We start from the raw sequence: 17,600 nt of genomic DNA on the forward strand, positions 1-17,600 counted from the left end.
AAATGCTTCATAAACAGACATTACATACACCTTTTACTGTAGTGGTTTGTATAGAAATATTATAAAGTAAAGAGACATTTTATAAAGAAATTAACTTCCTGTAGAGATTAGCTCTGTTCCATCTTGCTTACCAACAAGCATCAAACCAACCAACAACGCAATAGATGAGAAAACAACCCTTTCTATTTACAGCAGCTGGAATCCTCCGATCCAAAAAGCTCCTCCTCCTCCTGCAGACGGTGGCACTAATCACCCGCCATACCGGGCTGCTTTGTTGTGAGTGCAGCAGCAGCAGGAACACACAGAAGGTTACGACGAGGTTATTTCCTCTGACTGCAGCAGGAGCCGTGCACACGTAGGAGGAGACGCCATCCAGCTGCAGCGGAGGAGCTTCTCACCTGAGAGCAGACCCTCAGGAGACGAGCGGCCGTTTGCGTCCTGCGCGTTTTGCACGAAGCTCTTGTTGTTTTTCTGCATCTCTGCAGCATCAAGGACGGAGACTCCAGAGCGATACGAGGATCCATGAGAGGCGCTTCGAGCAGCACACCGCTTCAGTATCACGGTAGGCCACAGTGAGGCTGGTGGTTGGACTGGTGCAGGCAGACACTGAGCACCAGGGACCACCGCTGCAGGAATGAGATTAAAAAAAAAAAAAAAAAAGATTCAATGAGAGAGAAGGCTTTTTGCAAATGAGCAGAGTTGATCCATTGAGATGTTGCAGAAGAGCACCGTTACTGTTTGTTGTGATTGCATTAGTGCTATAATAGAATGCAGCTCTATAATGATGTAAAGAAGTGTGCACACATCCAGCTGCCCTTGTGCATGTGCAGGTCGTGTGGGGGTTCAGCAGCCATGGAGGCTGGGAGGCTGGAGCAGCAGGTGGCCAGTGTGGAGAGAGGCATTGCCTTCCTGCAGCAGGAGCACCTGGCCATGCTGACCGGCCTGCAGCTGGAGATCACACACCTGAAGAGGCGCTGTCATGGTCAGTCCACTGGTGACCCTCTCCTTCCCTATGTGTCTCTTAAAATCATCTTCATTGTGTCTCACCCTGGCTCATCTCCTTCTACTGCTCCTGTCTGCAGAGCTGAGCTGTGAGCTGGACTCCAGGTTTCCTGACAGAAACACAGCAGGTGAGAAACTAGAGCTGCTCGCTGATCTGAGTGAGAGGCAGATACTTTATATCATGATAACTGAGGGGAAGGTGCAATGGCTGCAAAGAGGACGCCGGGAAATTCACTAAAGACATCACAATAGAAAATATACAGTGATGAGCTGTACAACATTAGTTTTACATCCATTTGCCTGATTATACATGGGTTCTGATTATGTTAACTCATATTTCAGCAGTGTCAGGTTCCATGTTAGCTTTCATAGTTTCCTTCGCCAAGGAAAATGTGTTTTCGTCTGTGTTTGTTTGTCAGTTAGCAGGATTACATAACCATAACAGAGAGGTGGAGCGTGAACCCAATCAATTTTAGTGCTGACCTGGATCAGGGGAGGAGAGCTTCACATAAGCCGTTTTCAGACATGTCCTGCAAAGGTACTCCAGAGAATTGGACACCGTACCTTATCAGCATTTCTTCTTTCACACGTGCCCAACACAGTGATGGCTCTTATCACCACAAACTCTCATGTCAACTTTGTCAGGGTCTGGCACCACTTTTCTGACCTGAGGTATTTATATTATTTTGTTTTTGTCATGTGTTAGAGGCATCATCAACCGATAGTGCAGAGGATCCCTGCTGTTTTCTCACATCGACTCCTCCTGACTCTCTGCTGAAATCTACATCTTTATATATGTTAATAATGCACATATATGCCCAACAAAGGAGGGAACACAGAAAGTGATATAAGAAGGCTTGATGAAGCAGAAAGTTGTTTGTGTACAGCACAGTCATTTTCTATGTGTGTATCTGTGTTTCTCAGAGGAGGAGGCGGAGCTGGCTGCACGGTGTGAGGCCGCAGAGCGTCTCCTGGAAGAGCAGCAGTGCATGATGGTTGCTGTGCGCGGTGAGCTGCGGGCCGGCCGGGCTCGGACATCAGCCCTCGGTAAGAGCCTCAGGGACGAGGAGCGGCACTTCCTGGAGGAACTGAAACGCCGCAGCCACAAGATCACGCTGCTGAGTCGTGAGCTGCAACGCCAAAGCGTCACCACGTCCACCCTCTGCCACGAGCTCCACACCGCACGCTTAAAACTGTTCCATCAACGGCAGAGCGCTGACTCTGCTGCAGAAGGAGGGGAGGAACCCAGAGCACAGGATGGAGAAGGAGAAGAAGAAGAAGATGAAGAGGAGGAGGACGAAGACGATGATGAAGATGAAGGGGAGGGCTCAGACTGGCTTCTGTCTCCGCCTCCTCCCGCCTCCCCCAGCCAACCAGAGGAGCGACACAGGAGGCGTGTCACCCTGAGGGAGGAGCGGGTCAGGGCGTGCGTCCCGCAGGAGAGAGTGACGTCACCGCAGCGGCCGCACTCCATGCCCGACCCCGCCCTCTTCTTGGTGCCACTTAGATACCGCCTCCTGCGTTTGAACCGACCAATCACAATGCACGGCACGGAGGGGATGGAGGACGAGTGGGAGGATATCGAGGACAGCAGGGTGCACAGGAGGGTGGACATGGGAGCAGGGGAGGGAGAAACCGCTCTGTGATGACGATGGAGAGGTGGCGTTGTCTTCCAGGTGTCGGCCGACCTCGGTCAACACGTGACGTGGTTATTCTAGAAAAAGATGAGGGAGATGTAACCTTGTGATTGTCCGTAGAGTTAGAGGTAGTTGCACAGGCGCGAGTGATCGATCTACACGTAGACATAGTAGCGCAAAATTGTCACATTGATGGTTCAACATGCTACTTGGAAATTACGAGGAAACAAGTGGGTCAGCAAAGAGTGAACAGCGGTACAGTTTTATAAATGGATGCCTTTTGGTTTTAACAACACGGCTTTTGCCTGTCAGTAGTAGCCTTTGCCTCTGGCTGTGTGAACACTGGTCTGTGCCGTTCAACCAGCGTCCAGGTGCAGAAAGTCACTCGTGAAGGTGGTGTAGGGACATTTTGTATGATTTGCACTTTATTAAATTCATGCAATGTGCCTAATAATGGCAGAACTATACTCCTCTTGTCATGTTGTCTTGTTTTCAGGGTTTTTAAAAGGTTTCTTTGCAGCAGACATTTTGTCAGTGTAAAAAAACAACAACCGTATCACTGATGACATTAACAAAAGGCTCTGTTCTGTGTCAACGTCTCAGTGAGTCACGTGTGTATGTGTACGTCAGCATGAGCAATGAAAGGACACAGAAATGGAAGCAGCGAAATGGAATTCAGCCGTCTTTCATTTGATCATTTAGACCTGTGTTTTTCCTCCTGTGACCATAAATCCTTATGTTATTGAGTCTATGTTATCAATCCATCCATCTATCCTTTGAGGGTCGTGTCCAGCTGACTTTTCTGCAGAGGTGTAAGCATCAGTGTTGATATCAGTACAAAATAAATGAAAGAAATGTACAATTTTAGATTGAATATCCGCAATGAAATCATGCAGATGAACCCGAAACCTCAAGCAACAGATAAAACAACATCTGATATGATCTGCGGCGGCAGCACAGACGCACAAAAGAGAAGTGGAGAGCACACCTCGACACACAAAGTCTCCTGTTGACATCACTACTGTGCCAGGTCTCAGTTTAGATTATAAAGAAATGTAACGTTACCAGCTGTAGCATCCAAACATTATCAAATATAACAATAAAACATTTAAAAAGATGTGGGGGAGAGAGAGAGAGAGGTCTGACCGATGGAATTTGGGAAAGTTCACACAGATTTATTTGCAAAGCACACACATTGGTGGACTAGTGGCAGAATAATTGGACTATGGGCAGAGAGTTAGGGACATCGGACTGGAAGGTTGCTGGTTCGAGTCCTCGCGGTGACAATACAACATACCTGCCACGACAACACCCAGATCTGTTCCAAAGTCCAAAGAGCACTCTCCCTACCCCCACTGTCTAAGTGCCCCTGAGCAAGGCACCTTACTCCCCCAACATCTGCTCCCTGGGCGCTGTGCATGGCTGCCCACTGCTCTGTGTGTCCTGTGATGTTCACCAAATGGGACAAGACAAATTTCCCTACTCTGCATGTTGTGTGATTGCGCATGTGTTTGGGATCAATAAATGTGTCTTATCTTAATTAATATACATACATATATATATGAAGGTTATTTATCTTAACTTCAGCAAATTAAACTCTCTATGGGTTAGAAAATATACAAATGAATTGAGAAAGAAAGTTTTAATTACAATCTAGAATTTCAATTCCATTTATCAACTCAATGATTCCTTTATTAACAATAGTTAGGAGTCATTCAATTAACATTTTTCATTTTAATCAGTTACACAAAATTACATGTCCCGTTCTAGACTGTTCCCACTGTTGTCTTGGAGACCGTGCTCGGAATGTTAATGTTCCTCTGCAGCGCTGCCATGGCAACCGCAGAGCTCCATCGTTCCCAGCTCCCAGCTCACTGGAAGCCGAGCGGAGACACTGGAGGTTTGTTTCCAGGACTTTGTGTTTGGAGATGGATGTGACGTGTTGTTTTTTTTACAAATATAACAAAACACTGTGGAGCTGCAACCATCCTGCTGCTTGTGTTTCTACATCTCCTGCATGTGCTCTCACTCAAGGTTGCTAGAGAATGAAAGAAAACAGGAAGTTACATCACGAGCAGCAGAGAGGTTGCCCTCTTCTGGAATTGAATGGGTACTAAATGTGTGAATGTGCATGTGGGGCCTACAGGCTCCCGCACACACCCTCTCCAGCCATGAACGGCGGACACACACACATGCACTGAAGCTCCGTTTGTGTAACGTAATTTCGCTGCAAGGACAAAAGAGGGGAGTCTCCTGCTCACGAGGAAAAACCTGGGAGACACCACCTCTCTGATTTCAGGAGCCTGGAGGAGAGGACACAGACTGACAGTCTCTCCCTCTCTCTGCACTGCCTGGTAGGACCCATCATCTCATCTTGATGCTGTGCTTGTTTGTCCTTGTCAGCTCGATTAAGGTGTGTTACCTTTCCAAAACTAACTTGAGGTCTTCTGTGTTTTGATTCATACGATTCTGTGGAGCTCAGAGGCAGCTCTTCGTCATCGAGCCCTTTCATCTGTTCTCCAGGATTCCCACATGTCCATCATCGTTCCAGAGCTCATCTGAACGGATCCAGTCTCTGAGGTGTTCCGGTCCGTTCCACTGAAAGGTGACACCGCTGCAGGGACACTTTGTAATCTCTCTGTCATCAGCTGTTGTCTAAGGCTCTAAGCTGCTTGTACTCACACCTGCCACACACACTCACACATGTGACTAAGCCTTTCACAGTGTATACTTAGGCGTATATGCATCTAAGATTTAAATGGTAACTCATCACTGGGAGGAGTTCTCATCATGTCTCAGGGCGAAAGCAACAAAAATACAATCAACTGTGATTCAACTTTCTCTTAATAGCTTCAAACGCTAACACTGTTGTCTTTTCTCCCTCAGGCTTTCTGCAGAATTGCTGCTTTGTGCAGAAAGGCACCATGGGAAACATAGTTCAGTGCTGTCACACTCTGTCAAACTACTTTAAGTGTAAGGACACACCAGGCCAGGGTGAGGCAGAGAGATCCCCCCTGCTGTCCAGCGAAGAGAGTGAATGTTGTGACGACCTGGAGGACGATCTGTTGACCGTCTCCGCCGGCGTGACGAACCCATCCCTCGAACCACAGCACTTCCTGTTCCCTGACATCATCCTGAGCAGCAGCCTGGGAGGGGACATGACCCTGGTGGAGCCCATGGTGTGTCTGCTGGTGTCCGAGGAGGAGGAGGAGGGGCGAGGGATGGGAGTGAGCAGGGTGTTTGACCCAGGACAAGAGAGGAGCATCATGAGGAGAACCAGGGGGTTCTCTGAGGTGGAGACGCAGACAGAACTGGACACACAGATCGGTATGGGGGTGCAGACTCAGACAGAGACTCAGGCAGAGGTTCAGACACAGACAGAGATGTTTGTGTGTCTGAGGTCTGAGGATGTGGAGGAAAAACATGAAATGCTGCAGAAGGTGGAATCAGCACGAGAGAGACACTCAGAAACTCTCTATAATTTGCCACCAGAGAAAGAGAGGGAACAGAGGCTGGGATCTGAAACCTGGTCTGACAGAGACATATTTACTGGGTTAGAGGAGTCAGGGAAAGAGGAGGAACATTCAGAAAGAAACAAACTGTCCTTCAGAGATTTACACGAGGAAGCAGAAGAAGAAGAAGTGAAGATCTGTATATTACAAACAGAACAATACACTGAGCTACAAGAGGAAGCAGATGTTTGTAAGGTGCAGCAGAAGGATATCGTTGGTGAGGAACATGCAGAGTTTACCTGGACAGAGGCGGATGTAAAAGACAAAGGAGTAAGTGTTCAATCAGAGTGCACTTCAGTGATGCTGGCTGAACCTGATGCAAACAACATGGAGGAGAAGGAATCACGAAGGAAGCCGACCTTTGACCCTGCAGGGTGTCCAGTAGACCCCACGCAGGAGAACGAGCAGGATGAGGAGCTGATCAGTGAGCGCTCGCATCAGAACGTTAACAAAAAGGACCTAAACACGAAAACAGAGATGAATCTGTTTGAGGACGACACAGATCAGTCGACAAATCGCTTTAATGAAGAACATGTTGAAAGTCAGGAAAACCCACCAGAGAGGGAAGAGGAGGAGGCCGAGAGTTCAGGTCTGCAGGAGGCTGTGGAGACAGATCTGACTCAGGAGGCGGAGGAGGAGGAGGAGGGAGCTGAGAGGAAGAAGTTGACCTTGTTTTTAGTCGACAGGTTGTTTCTGGCAGCACCACATGTCCAAGGTGGGTGGTTTTACTAAACTGAATTATTCATACATGCTCCTGCAGCTTCTAGTGGAAGCTTGTACACTGGACCATCGCACATCAGAGGCAGACTTTTATTCACAGACGAAATAAATATTATAGTTTAGTTTTTAGGATAATCAGTTAAAAATATGGAATTTAAATGGCAAAGTGACATTGAGAAGAGGCAAATGGAAATGTTTAGTAAAAACTTAAAGATACTAAATACAAAAGAAGAGTGGAAAATTTAAAAAATAAAAGCTAACTGTATATGTGAATTTATTTTTCCTTCAATCCGAATATTCTGTTTTTTTTTCACACATTTAAGAATTTTATTTAATATTTATACATATTTTACAACTTTCTATTTTTTATTAAAATGTCTGTCTAAAAAGTTTTCCTCCACATGACACAGTCAGTTTTGATCTGTTTGTGTCTCTTGTACTCTGTTGTCAGCAGCGCCTCCTCTTCAAAATGCAGAAAGCCACGAGGAAGCCGGCGTGGAACAATGTGATCCTGACAAAAAGGAACAACTCAGCATCCGTGACATAGTTGATCTCCAAGAGACGGGATGTACTGTCAGAATCCAACCTCCTGGAACAGAGAGTTTGGAGCTCCAGGTTCTTATTTCCCCTGAAGATTCTTCCCTGTATCTTCACGTCTCTCTGATTCACTCTCTCCTCCGCTCTCAGGTGTCAGGCCAGATGTTGGTGGCCGAGCTGCACCAGGTGCTGATGGATCACGAGGTCACGTGCCATCGCACACGCTTCTCTCTGCAGCTGGGAGGCACCGCGCTGGACAACCTCACAGAGCTGCGCTGCATCCAGGGCCTCCAGGACGGAGCGCTGATCAAGCTGGTGGAGGGTAACGGCCTCCGTCTAATATGTCCTCATTATAAGTTAGGTTTTTCAAGAAGTTCAAATCAGCATCAATTATAAGTTTGACAGGTGGTGAACACATTCTCTCTCTTTGCCTCAGTTGTTCTTACTTGAGTTGTGTTCATTAGTTCACAGCTCTGTTGATAGAGAATACTTTTACAGCTACATCTGTGCTACTGCAATGCCACACCTCACATTCAGGCAGCCATAGCACAAAACTTCCAGTACAATAGAAACATCTCGGGTGTGGCTCAGGAGTTAGAGCGGGTTTGTCCGCTAAACAGAAGGTCGGTGGTTTGATCCCAGTCTTGCCCATTCTGCTTGCCGAAGTGTCCTTGGGCAAGATACTGAACCCTAAATTGTCCCTGATGTGTGACAGAGAAGGACACTGCACATGCATTGTATGAATGTGTGTATGAATGGGTGAAACTTTACTGTTAAGAGATTTATGGTCATCAAGACTAGAAAAGAACCATATTGACACAATATGTATGAAATTATGAATTCCAAAATATACCATTCACTTGCAGTTGTGCTCTGTGAAATATACAATATTTACATGTGTGTAAATTGTATATTTCTCAATTAATATATTGATTTGTGTATTATATTCACCTATGAAATGATTGCTTGATAAACTGTTGTTTTGATTGAGTTTTTACAGGCTGTTTTTAGAAAGTTTAAATATCTGTCAGTATTACTGCTCGGTTGTTGTGTTGTCCAGAACACACACTGGTTTGTTTCTTAAGGTCTTTCATAAAACGCACCACAGCAACAATAAGCACGCTCCCTTCATCATGCACTCCACGAGCATCTCCTCTGATCTCGTTGCAGATTCTTACACAGTGCGTGACGCTCGTCTTCATCTCCATCATGTCTCTGATCTTCTGAGGAGCCTCGACCCCGCGGACGCTTACAACGGCGTGAACGGCAGCTCGCTGTCTTACCTCACCTTTTACACCAGAGGAGACAAGGGTAAACCTTCTTCTCTCACACCTCCTCACGTGACACTCATCCTGAGCATTTCTGTCACTCAACATGTTCATCGTTTCAGACGGTGAAAACGTGGGCAAGAGGCGAGTCTCTGAGAAGGAGTCCGTTGACCACAGGCCTCCGGAGTTCATCCTCCCTGGATGTAAGGAGCGACCTCTTCTTCCCCTGCAGCCGGTCAGAGATGACTGGAAGGTGAGAGATAAACCTATAACTGCAAATATGACTTTGTTAAACATATTGTGCAAACTTCAAAGAAACGTGTTCCCTTAATTCATAGTGAAGTGTCCTTACAGCCTTTACAGTGCCTGCGGGTTCTGACCATGAGCAGCTGGAACCCTCCTCCAGGGAACAGGAAGATGCACGGAGACCTAATGTACCTCAACGCCCTGACCATGGAGGACAGAGAGCTCAACATTACGTCCTCTACACGTGGTTTCTACCTCAACCAGTGAGCATCACACTGTCTCTGCTAAGTGCTTAGTACTTAAGTGCCTATTGCTTTTGTGATCAGTGAGGTTTGTAGAAGCTCCTGCTACAGTCTGTGTGCTCTGACTGCTCCAGGTCAACTGCCTTCAACTTCAACCCGAAACCCGCCGCTCCCAAAACCCTCTGCCACTCCCTGGTTGAGCTGCTGAATCACGTCAGTCCTGCATTCAGGAAAAGCTTCAGTGCCCTGCAGAAGAGAAGGTGAGCGTCTGTTATCACCTCCAACCATCAAGTGACGAGTGAAATATCAGTCTGCTAGAACATAACCTACTGACCTCGCTAACTGGTAAATGTGCCTCTTGCTTTGAGCCAGAGTCCAGCAGCACCCTTATGAGCGCTTCGCAGCACCTTTTCAGGTGTTCACCTGGACGGCCCCCCACGGAGAGCACAGCCTGGACTGTGTCCGAGCGGAGGAGACGCACGCCAGCCACATGGGCCAGGACAAGCACACAGCCGGGCAGGTGGCAGACACAAATTAGGGGAATCAGGCTAATTTAGGAAATACAGAGAAATATTAAATTGCACTAAACTACAGAACTAAGGGCACTTGTATTTATGCACTGATAGTGATGATAATGCTGATATTTCGATTGTGTGTTCTGACCACAGAGCCGGGATTGGAATGAGGAGCTGCAGGGATGCAGGGAACTCCCCAGGAAGTCCCTGCAGGAGCGTCTGCACAGAGAGAGGAGCGTGTTTAAGGTGATTTCAATTCTGCTTTCCTATGTTCTCCCAGATCAGTGGAGGAGGAGATTTGTGACTGTGAGATCATCAGTGTAGAGACTTAAAGTATATAGGATTGAGACACATAACACCTCCCATATCCTCTTTAACTTCTCTGTGGTGTTCAGCTTTTCAATACAAGTTATATAATCCCTCCATGTTTCCGCTCTGGTATTAGATTGTGTTGCTTTTTTGTTGCTCTTTTGTTCATTACCTTTCAATCTTTCCAGACCAACAGTGACTTTGTTGCAGCTGCAACACAAGGTGCTGTGGCCGTAATCGACGGTAATGTCATGCCGATAAACCCCAGTGAGGCGCCTCATATGCAGATGTTCATCTGGAACAACATCTTCCTCAGCTTGGGGTTCGACATATCTGAGCACTACCGACCACTGGGGGGCAACACTGCTGCTCACGCTGCTGCCACCTGCGACTTGAGAGGAGCTCAGGTAGATCCAGACGTCAACACCTGCAGGAGAAATGAGGATGTATCTGACTTTTACATTCAGTTGTTCTATCAGGGTTTGACATGTGAACATTAAAGGGAAAAACAGCATTTATCAGTCATACATCAAGGTGACAATCCTCCCTGTAGTTGCATGGACTACTTTTCAAATGTTAACTTTCAGATGTGGTGTCTGTCTGATCTTACCCCCCCCCCCCTCCCCATACAGATGTTTTTATATTCTTATCATCAAACTGATTTTATGCAACGCAGGCATATGCATCTGTCGACACAGACGGGCTTCACACCCTTGGGACGGCTGTGTTGGATTATCGTGGCGTCCGTGTCATTGCTCAGACGATTGTTCCTGGGATACTGGAGAAGAGTCAGGAGCAGAGTCTCGTCTATGGCTCTAACGACTATGGAGCAACTGTGTTTACACACCCAAGGTAAAGTTCACGTCAGCAGAAAACAAACACGTCTATTTCAGATATTTACGTCTTGATCAAGTTAAAGTTTGAGATTACTCGATATGATCAGAAGTATGTTTTCCCACAGGTTTCTGGAGCTTCTGGACAAAACCTGTAAACCACTGAGAATCCAGCGTCACCAGGTGCTCAACCACGACAATATCCCAGTGGAGCTTTGCTCTGGCATTGAAACCAAGGGCATCTTGGGTAATGATGGACGACCTTACATCTTGGATCTTCTACGCACCGTCCCCCCTGACCTGAACTTCCAGTTCTCAGAGACTGCAAGTGAGACGAGGGAGACGGGGGAGATGGGGGAGGAGGTGCCAGAGGAATGTAGGAGCTTGGGTTACCCAAGGCGACATCGTCACAGCTTGGCCAGCCTGAGACCGGAGCTGATAGAGGCCTTCGTCCAGCACAGGTGAGGGGGGGGGGGAATGTGAGGCCCCCATAAAGCCCCATGTAGGGACACATTAAAACCATTGGAAACAAAGCATTTAATCCTTTTATCTTGTGTTTTGTGTTACAGGTATGAACTTTATGTCAAGATGGTGGCCCAGGGGCTCAGCCAACTGGAGGACCAGGATGAAGCTACTGAGCAGAGGGAAGAAGATCTGGTCTGTGAGCCGAGACCTGGAGATGCCACCACAGCCGCAGATGCCATGGGTGACTAACACCGGCAGAATATTGATTTACCAGGAGCAGCTGGTTTACTGCAGAGAGAAATTGAGTTGAGAAACATAAGACTGAGAAAGTACAGAAGGTTGTGATCATTGATTGGTTGTGATGTTTTTTTTTTTATATTTCACATTTTACTCATTTAGAATCTCAGAGAAGAGATGTGATGACGAAAGCTTGTCAGGCTGTCGGATCCGTGAGTGACACTCGCTTTGACATCCGCTTCAATCCAGATGTTTGCTCTCCAGGTACTGAGTACACACACACACACACACACACACACACACACACATACACACACACACCAGATTAAACAGTGTGTGTCCTTTCCGCAGGTGTTCGTTTCTCAGCTGATTCTGTCGAGGACATTCAGCGACAGAGGAAGTTGTTATGGGACGCAGCCGCTTTTCTATTGTCCAATCAGATTCCAGCAGTGGTGAGCGTTGTGTGAAGCAATAATTAAGTGCATGAAGTTTAACATGCGTGATGATGAGGGTGTTTATGTGTGTGTGTGTCTGTGTGTGTGTGTGCGCGTGCGTGTGTAGCTGAGGGACTGTCTCGACCACACAGCAGTGCCGATGGATGGAGGGACCCTGACGTCGCTGCTCCATCAGCAGGGTGTGAACGTGCGATACCTGGGCACCCTACTGGGGGAACTGCACAGGATGGAGGAGAGAGGGAGGCTCGGCCACATAAAGGTACTTTAATCATAAATTGTATTAACTCCATACCAAAAAAAAGAAGATATAAATAAGAGCAGTAGCACAAGAACATGCAATATGTATAACAAACCTGGTAAGCTCTAGTTAAAAGTACGACCAGTACACAAGTAAGGAAGCAAATAAAATACTTTGAACAAAGCATGAAATATAACAACAAAAAATGAAATGTCGTGGACCAACACTCGTTTTTCTGGCTGATACATGTTCTTTAAATAAAGCTTTTGAGAGAACTGATCAGATGTTCCCTCACAGAGACTTGCTGTCGGTGAAGTCATCATCAGAAGTGCAAAACACATCTTCAGGACCTTTCTACAGGTGATGTGCTCAAATATTGGAAAATTAAAATGTTCATGTTTTTACAATCTAGCAGTAATTTTCTAGCTAAGTGTCTTATCTTCATTTTCTCTCAGGAAGTGGAACCTGCAGCTTTCTCTGCTGCCGTCAGTCACTTCCTGAACTGCCTCTTGAGCTCCTCGTCCTGCACCCCCGACTCTGGTTCAGATGAGCTGCTCTCTCGCCGCAGGAGCCGACGCCGACGGAGCCACGGGAGCCGAGTCCCCCTGTTGACGGACAGCGTGTGGGCGAGGCTGACCCCCAGCGAGCTGTGGGGCAGGATCAGAACCGAGGCCGGTGACTATTACAACTACACAATAGACAGGTACATGGTGTGTGTCTGTGATTACTGAATGTGTTTTGGCTGGATACAGGATTTTACACTTTGCCTCTCTCTGTATCCAGTGAGAGTATAGATGAAGTGATAGAAAATGAAGGCCTTCAGAGGATCTCCCTCCTGAGAGAGATCGCCATCAAGACGGGCATCCAGGTTAGACCTCTCACATGTCGCTCTTCATCATATATTTACCTGTGAGTGGCACTCAGCAGAGCATGTACCTGCACCAGAGCCCAACTGTCCCTTCAAATACAATCAAGCTGCACAACATTTCACACACCCTAAAACATGCATGAGAAATCAGGGAAAATGTCAAAAAAAAATCCATTCTCTTACAACACTAAAGAAAGTGACGTAAGAAATCCATGGATCTACCTCCTTGTCCTGATCTGCGCCAACATTTTATGAGTTATTTTCCTGAAAACGATATGTTTTGTTGTTTTTGCGTAATGCTGCTGACAAACAAACGGACAGAGGTGATAACATTACCTCCTCAGCGGTGGTAACAAGCAGCCACTGGGGGTCACCAAAGTGCAAAGTTATCTGTTGCTGTTATAAAATGCAGAAAGATTTATTGTCGTATATCAGTTAACACAAGGTTAACGCTACAATGAAAAGTGTTGGACAAGAAGACAGGTCAACTCAGCAATAAGAGCAACGTTACAACAAAAATATAAAGTAAGATAAAAAGAGACAAAAATAGTAATAAATAAAGTTCAATTTAAACAAATCAGAAAATTAAATGAGAAAACCAAAGTTGGCTACTCCTTTCTCTCTCTCTGTCTGTTTTTAGGTACAGCTGAGGGAGTACGTGTTCGAGTCTCGACACAGGCCGGTGTTTGGTGAGGAAGATGTCGTCAACATGTTCCCTGTGGTCAAACATCTCAAACCCACAGCGACGGATGCTACACGGCTTGTGCAACGAGCACAGGCGGCAGTGCAGGAGGGTGAGAGATGCACAGACATCAAGTAGAGTATGTGTGTTTGCATTGAGAATCACATGGTGGCCTCGTCTGGTTCCTGGATGTGACAGAACCTTGACAGGAATAGTTGCTCCACTTGACCTGTAAACGTGACTCCACTTGATGGGGGTCCATTTGCTCACTTATACACAAACACTGTATTTAGGGTCATATCCAGCTTCTAAAACGTATGTTGTCCATCCAAGCTTCAGTGATTCACACAGACTTTAACTTGCCAAAATTGTTAAAATCATTCAGTGTGTTAAGAGCTCACATCTGGAGTCTAATGCATGCATCCGGCAGATGTTTTTAGTTTGTTGTGTTGCTCATGTTTTTGCTCTCAGGGCTTCTCAGAGACGGCTATGAGCTGATAAGCCAGGCCCTGACTCTGTTCAGCAGCGTCTGTGGGGTCCTGCATGAGGACGTGTGCGTGTGTCTGCGTCTCCTGGGACGACTCAGATACATCTTGGGGGAATATGCGGACGTAAATATTCATTGATGCTCCTTTACTGACTTATTGCCAGGTCCCAGACTGTCATAAAGCACAATTTTCCTCATGTCTCACAGGCTCTCAGCCACCAGGAAAAGGTTGTTATGAGTAGTGAGCGACTCCATGGTATTGACCATCCACAGACCATACAAGACTATGTGAGTTCCTTCACCTTCTTATCGATTCTACAGACAGACTGTGGAACACGTCAATCCTATTTGTCTCTTACAACATCTCACCTGACTGGAGGTTTTCTCCCGTCTGTCATTCAGACTTACCTGGGACTCTACTGCTTTGCTGGAGGCCAACTCTCCATCTCCTTGAAGCTGCTGTATCGAGCCCGGTACCTCACGCTGCTTGTGAGCGGAGAGGACCATCCGCAGGTCGCACTGCTGGATGTAAGTGAGAACACATCTGCAAAGTGTCGCCTTCTTTCTTTCTACTTCACAAAAGAACCATCAAGATGTTATTGGTCTATTCTTGACATTTCAATTCATTTGTACACTCAATATGGATTTGGTTCGTTAGGAAAGTCTGAATAATGAAAGCTACCGTTAATAAGTGTGGTCTTTGCAAAATCCTGCTGAAACAACTGCAAAAACATGATATCAGAGGTAATAATAAAGCAAATCAGAACGGAGGGAGCAATAGAAAGAAAAAGGCCTTAAAGTAATGTTGGGGGAGACTTAAATTTAAATATTTTATTCGATTTTTTACTAACAAAAAGACCAAGGTACTAGCAAATTAAAATAACCCATTTCATCTTTTTTGTATTTGTTGTTATCAATGTGCCTGTTGTGCTCCACTACCTCAGAGTATGCTGGGTCTCGTGCTTCATGGACTGATGGAGCATGAACTTTCCCTGAAGTTCCTACAGAATGCCTTAAATTTGACCTCAAAATACCGCGGCGCCACATCTGTGAGGCTGGCACACAGGTGACTACGAGTTTATCTACAAGTTCTGCTGGGGTTCTTTTTCCACATTCTTCTATTCAGAAACAAAGAAAAACACATTACAATTACAGTAAAGGCTAGAAATGCTTCCTCCTCTCTTCTCCGCAGTCACCATCTGCTCGCCACCGTATACGAGACCAAAGGAGAGTTTCGATCAGCCCTGCAACACGAGAGGGAGGCTTATTCCATATATAAGAGCCAGGTGTGTTTTAAAGTGTGGAATACCGTGTCTGCTGGTGTTGTGTTGATGCTACATTCTCCTAATTTTAACTAAAACCCTTTTGCTGTTGCACATATGAAGGTCGGCGAGAATCACGACAGTACAAAGGAAAGCTCAGAATATCTGAAGAGCCTCACTCAGCAGGCTGTGGTCCTTCAGAAAGCCATCAACCATTTCTACAGTGACACGCCCGGTGCCTGTGTTCCACCTCCGAAGGTTTGTGCTGATTAAGTCCACGTCCTCAAGCAGTAAGTCAATTTCTGCCTAATCTCATGAGTGTTTCTGTCCAGTTTTCCAGTCCGAGCCTTCTGACGATTATTCAGCAGCTCAACCTGACGTGTGGAATCATTCTCATCCCCATCAGGTGAACGATTAAACACTCCCAGTTAGTTTTAATCCTGATCTCTCCTCTCCTTGTTAATATATTGCTTCATCCGTTGTGTCTTTCTCTCTAGTGCAAAAGATGTTGCAGACCTGAGGAAGGGGAGGAAGAGACAGGATAAGGTTCAAGTGGAAGAGCTGGAAAATCAGTTGCTAAAGCGGAGGAAAGACACAGGACAGCAAAACTGAACCATCTTGCTAAAGTAGAACATAGGGTTTCCTGTCTGACTTCTGAAAACGACAGATGAAAGCCGGACACATTGAAGGTGAACATACTCCGGACATCCAAGGACCAGACAGGTGCAGGCAGTTTGCTCTGCTGTTGTCTGTGAAGGATGTTGTAGCTCCTATTGAAACAAAGCTGGGTGGCACTGTGGAAAAGCGGTTTGCACTGCCACTATTAGGCTAACTTTCTGTGTGGAGTCTTTATGGTCTCCCTGTGTCTGTGGGAGTTTTTTACAGAAACTCCATCTTCCTCCTAGAGCCCCAAAACACGCAGCTTAGGTTAATTGGATAAGATATTGAGTATGGATTGTGATCAGTTGGTCCGAAAAAATGCATATACCCTTGACTTTATATTATTATTCTACTGCCAGATTTGAAGAGTATGTTTAGTGCAACTTCTACTGAGAAACAAAAATGTAGTTTCACTGTACTAAAAGGCCAAAGTTCCTATATTTTTTAAATGATGTGATGTCATTCTGCAATCCTCTGTGTGTCCACTGGGTCTCACACTTGTGCCATGAACACCTCTACGAACATGACATGATTTGTTTATGATTATTAAAATACCCCCTTTTCTTGTTTTAGATGTGTATTAGCAGATCTTTAATAGCCATGTTACTGTGGGTAAAAATAAGCGGATAATTTAAAAAAGCAATAAATGGAGTTATTGGAAGGCTTTCTTAATCTCTCTTTAAGCTCTTGATCAAAGCCTTAGATACACTTCGATGTGGTATTGTAATGTCATCATTTGGCATTTTGAGGTTCAATAGACCAACTGTCTATTGAACCTCATTTTATGTCAATAGACAGTTGGTCTATTGAACTAAAATGAGGCAATATTGACTGTGAACTTTGTGAAATGTAGTTTAGAATTCGACAGAAATGACTGATAATTCAATGTATTGCTCTGAAATGCTAATATGAAAATGCAGCCACATGGCTGGTGTAGAATTATAAAAGGTCATGTTAGTTTCCTTGGAGTCGTTTCATTATTCACCACCTTTGGAGCAGCTGCAAGATTTGTCATCATCGCCACAGCTGCTCATATAAAGAGAGATGCACTTGTTTTTCACAATGGTTGTATAAACCCTTGCACATAATTATACTGCAAAAAAAACTATAAGAGATGTTAGTACAACCACAGAGAAGCATCCAGCCCATTCTTTATATAACTAAAAACACTACAGTTGGTCAAGTATGATCTTTGATGACAAAATGAAAATCAACAATAAATCAATTCAAAGAGATGTTGGAAACCAATATACTGATTATATATGAAATGGATGATTGTGGAATGGAAGTAGCCGAGTAAGAAAATAAAATCTGATTTGTTTTAATGCAGTCGCTCAATGTCTTTGTTTGCTGGTTGTGATTTATAGTCTGACAATTTGGAGGAAACATCGAAAAAAAGTGGGTAGGACTCGATAAGTGAACATT

General features: G+C 45.5%; 2 protein-coding genes across 3 annotated transcripts; both read left to right on the forward strand.

Annotated features, from left to right (window-relative positions):
• Positions 1-203: 203 nt before the first annotated feature.
• Positions 204-3,154, forward strand: ccdc92bb (coiled-coil domain containing 92Bb). Of its 2 annotated transcripts, XM_062405477.1 has the most exons (4): positions 204-562; positions 831-982; positions 1,083-1,130; positions 1,927-3,152. In XM_062405477.1, the coding sequence occupies exons 2-4, from the start codon at positions 853-855 to the stop codon at positions 2,646-2,648; spliced, it is 900 nt and encodes a 299-aa protein (XP_062261461.1). In that variant the 5' UTR covers positions 204-562; positions 831-852; the 3' UTR covers positions 2,649-3,152. The 2 variants fall into 2 exon arrangements, with proteins under 2 accessions (XP_062261461.1, XP_062261460.1); XM_062405476.1 differs by lacking the exon at positions 204-562 and having other exon boundaries at positions 579-982; positions 1,927-3,154.
• Positions 3,155-5,529: 2,375 nt separating this feature from the next.
• Positions 5,530-17,481, forward strand: LOC133969516 (clustered mitochondria protein homolog). Its single transcript, XM_062406047.1, has 28 exons — positions 5,530-6,866; positions 7,326-7,486; positions 7,559-7,730; positions 8,579-8,719; positions 8,799-8,929; positions 9,031-9,185; positions 9,299-9,424; positions 9,537-9,684; positions 9,833-9,925; positions 10,177-10,395; positions 10,665-10,840; positions 10,950-11,282; positions 11,391-11,527; positions 11,686-11,787; positions 11,875-11,975; positions 12,085-12,237; positions 12,514-12,576; positions 12,672-12,919; positions 13,000-13,084; positions 13,725-13,878; positions 14,238-14,377; positions 14,461-14,541; positions 14,656-14,781; positions 15,198-15,319; positions 15,446-15,539; positions 15,639-15,773; positions 15,848-15,921; positions 16,013-17,481. The coding sequence occupies exons 1-28, from the start codon at positions 5,564-5,566 to the stop codon at positions 16,125-16,127; spliced, it is 5,088 nt and encodes a 1,695-aa protein (XP_062262031.1). The 5' UTR covers positions 5,530-5,563; the 3' UTR covers positions 16,128-17,481.
• Positions 17,482-17,600: the final 119 nt, after the last annotated feature.

The sequence above is a fragment of the Platichthys flesus genome, chromosome 15, assembly GCF_949316205.1.
Source record: "Platichthys flesus chromosome 15, fPlaFle2.1, whole genome shotgun sequence".
Taxonomy (NCBI): domain Eukaryota; kingdom Metazoa; phylum Chordata; class Actinopteri; order Pleuronectiformes; family Pleuronectidae; genus Platichthys; species Platichthys flesus.

Excerpts from the sequence above, each read along its gene's own strand:
- LOC133969516 (XM_062406047.1), top strand. The coding sequence starts at position 5,564 with ATGGGAAACATAGTTCAGTGCTGTCACACTCTGTCAAACTACTTTAAG. Across the intron at positions 11,528-11,685 it reads CACAGCCGCAGATGCCATGG|AATCTCAGAGAAGAGATGTG; the intron begins GTGACTAACACC and ends TTACTCATTTAG. Across the intron at positions 15,320-15,445 it reads TCTGTGAGGCTGGCACACAG|TCACCATCTGCTCGCCACCG; the intron begins GTGACTACGAGT and ends TCTTCTCCGCAG.
- ccdc92bb (XM_062405476.1), top strand. The coding sequence starts at position 769 with ATGCAGCTCTATAATGATGTAAAGAAGTGTGCACACATCCAGCTGCCC. Across the intron at positions 983-1,082 it reads CCTGAAGAGGCGCTGTCATG|AGCTGAGCTGTGAGCTGGAC; the intron begins GTCAGTCCACTG and ends TCCTGTCTGCAG. Across the intron at positions 1,131-1,926 it reads TCCTGACAGAAACACAGCAG|AGGAGGAGGCGGAGCTGGCT; the intron begins GTGAGAAACTAG and ends TGTGTTTCTCAG.